The sequence below is a fragment of the Octodon degus genome, unplaced genomic scaffold (assembly GCF_000260255.1).
Source record: "Octodon degus isolate 3935 unplaced genomic scaffold, OctDeg1.0 scaffold00239, whole genome shotgun sequence".
Taxonomy (NCBI): domain Eukaryota; kingdom Metazoa; phylum Chordata; class Mammalia; order Rodentia; family Octodontidae; genus Octodon; species Octodon degus.
Genome location: NW_004524815.1, coordinates 1,740,763 through 1,743,356, shown reverse-complemented (window position 1 = coordinate 1,743,356; position 2,594 = coordinate 1,740,763). Strand labels below are relative to the sequence as shown.

The 2,594-nt window shown below is 51.8% G+C and overlaps 1 protein-coding gene across 1 annotated transcript; it reads left to right on the top strand.

Annotated features, from left to right (window-relative positions):
- Window positions 1-913: 913 nt before the first annotated feature.
- LOC101561101 (olfactory receptor 1052-like) lies at window positions 914-1,870 on the top strand. The gene has a single exon (XM_004645843.1). It carries the CDS (start codon window positions 914-916, stop codon window positions 1,868-1,870), a length of 957 nt encoding a protein of 318 aa, XP_004645900.1.
- The last annotated feature ends 724 nt before the right edge of the window (window positions 1,871-2,594 follow it).

Genomic DNA, 2,594 nt, shown 5'->3' with positions numbered 1-2,594 from the left:
CTGAGCTCAGCGAGTCCTGATGGCAGCAGGAGGCCCAGTACATCTGCTGTTGGGGGCGGGGGTGCTCTGGAGGATGATTAAATACAGGACGGAGTGAACACTGGCGCATGTCACACGGCAGCTGACCCCAACACAGGGAGGAAAGGAGCCACATGTGGAAGGGCACGTAGTATACCAATTCATTTACAGGAAAGGTCCAGAATTGGCAAATCTATAAGAATAAAAATAAATTAATGGGTCAGAGGCCAGGAGTGGCAGAGAAGAGGGACTGACTACCAATGAGCATAGAGGGTTTTTTCTTCAGTGTTGAAAATATTCTGAAATGAAACAGTAAAGGTGAGTGCACAACCCTGTGAGGTGTGATTATCTAGATTATATTGTAATTCTTGAAGAAAATGGCAGAATGTAATAAGTATCAAATAGTGCTGTAAGCCAGGTGTGGTACTCAGGAGGCTGAGGCAGGAGGATCACTGAGCGTTTGAGACCAGCAGGGCTACATAGCGAGTTCAAGGCCAGCCCACCCTGCAAAGTGAGACCCTGTCTCAGGCAAACACACAGAGGCTCACGAGCCTGGGAGAGACGCTTCATAGGTATTGATCACCTACTGTGTTCCACACCCTCAAATATTCTCCACTCGTCTCTCCCCAGGGCCACACAGCACCCCTGAGCAGCAGGCATAGTCTCTTCATTTCACAGACAAGGATAGGCAGAGGGACACAGCTGGTTGGTGTCCTGGTGACAATTAAGGCTCAGAGACCTGGCACCATTGCACCAGTGCCTTCCACTATGGGTAACCTTTCCCTCTGGATTTCAGTGAAAGGATCTGGGGCTGCTGGTCACCCTCACTTCCCCTGGCTCAGTGGCAGCACCCGGGAAGCACAGGTTGGATGACGATCACCTGTCCCCTCTGCAGATGACTCCTGGGGAGCTGGCCCTGGCCCGTGGCAACTATACCCCCGTTACCAAGTTCATCCTCCTGGGATTCTCCAACTACCCGAACCTCCAGGAGCTTCTCTTCGGAGCCTTCCTGCTCATTTATGTGGTAACAGTGGCAGGCAACCTGGGGATGATGGCCCTCATCTTCACCGATGCCCGTCTCCACTGTCCCATGTACTTCTTCCTCAGTGTCCTCTCCTTCCTTGATATCAGTTACTCTTCTGTGGTCACACCCAAGCTCCTGGTCAATTTCCTGGCCTTGGACAAGTCCATCTCCTTCGCAGGCTGTGTGGTCCAGCTGACCTTCTTCGTGGTGCATGTGACAGCCGAGAGCTTCCTCTTGGCCTCCATGGCCTACGACCGCTTCATGGCCATCTGCCGACCCCTCCATTATGGCACTGTCATGACCAAAGGGACCTGTCTCCAGCTGGTGGCTATTTCCTATGCATTTGGTGGCACCAACTCCGCCATCCAGACCGGGAATGTCTTTGTACTGCCCTTCTGTGGGCCCAACCAGGTGGCACATTTCTTCTGTGACATCCCACCCCTGATGCACCTGGCCTGCACCCACACAGACAAGGCAGAAGTGATCCTCTTCATCTTCTCCGCCCTGGTGACCATCCTGCCAGCCGTGATCATCCTCACCTCCTACAGCTTGGTGCTGGTGGCCATCGGGAGGATGCGCTCTGCCGCGGGGCGGGAGAAGGCCCTGTCCACGTGCGCTTCCCACTTCATGGCCATCACCATCTTCTATGGCACAGTGGTGTTCACCTATGTCCAGCCACATGGCTCCAGCAGTGAGGTCTATGGTCAGGTGGTGTCCGTGTTCTACACCATCATAATCCCAATGCTCAATCCATTCATCTACAGCTTCCGGAACAGGGAGGTCCAGGACGCCATGCGGAGAAAGCTCCGAGCCCTTTTCCCCTGCTGAGCCTGAAAGCTTGGGTGCTGGCAGGAGGGAGGGCGTCCTCCACATCGCACCAGGGGTATTCGTAGCCAGAGCAGCCTTACTTTTGAAGGGAAGACAATACATATCATACTTGTGCAGAGACATGCAGTTTAGACAGCACCTTGTAGTCCGTTATCACACCCAAGCCTCGCCACCACATTGTTAGTGGCCATCATTGGGATGATCCGTCTTACAAACAGATTCAGGACTCAGTTTCAAAAAATGAGATGACCTAGGTTCACTGAGAGTGTGTATTCAGCAGCACGCACTCCTTGCCAAGCAGAGATATTCCCCTGGCAGCCACCAATCAGCTCCACTGACCCCACACGCTCAGCAAGAACTGGCGAGGCACGAGGCAACACAACTGCTGCTATGCTGCCCCGTGTAGTGAAGCGGGAGTGGCTACCCACTGGCTCAAGAAGACCTTCTTATATAGCTTACTGCAACTGAATTTTGTGGCACTGTCTCATGAGAACCACAGGATGGAGAGAGACCTTCCCTTGCACATCTGTCTTCAAGAAAAATGTTTATATATGACTCATAATTCTCAAGGGTCAGGAGGGAGGAAGGGAGGTCGAGATATGTCCGGGCAGTTATAGCATTATATAAGATACTGTGCTTTGGGAAATTATCCCAATTTTTTTTATAAATTTAGCTTTGGTATCTCTAAAAATATAGATGTAATGTGGTAAAAGTGTGTGTTTTA

Coding starts and splice junctions, on each gene's coding strand:
- LOC101561101 (XM_004645843.1), top strand. CDS start 914: ATGACTCCTGGGGAGCTGGCCCTGGCCCGTGGCAACTATACCCCCGTT.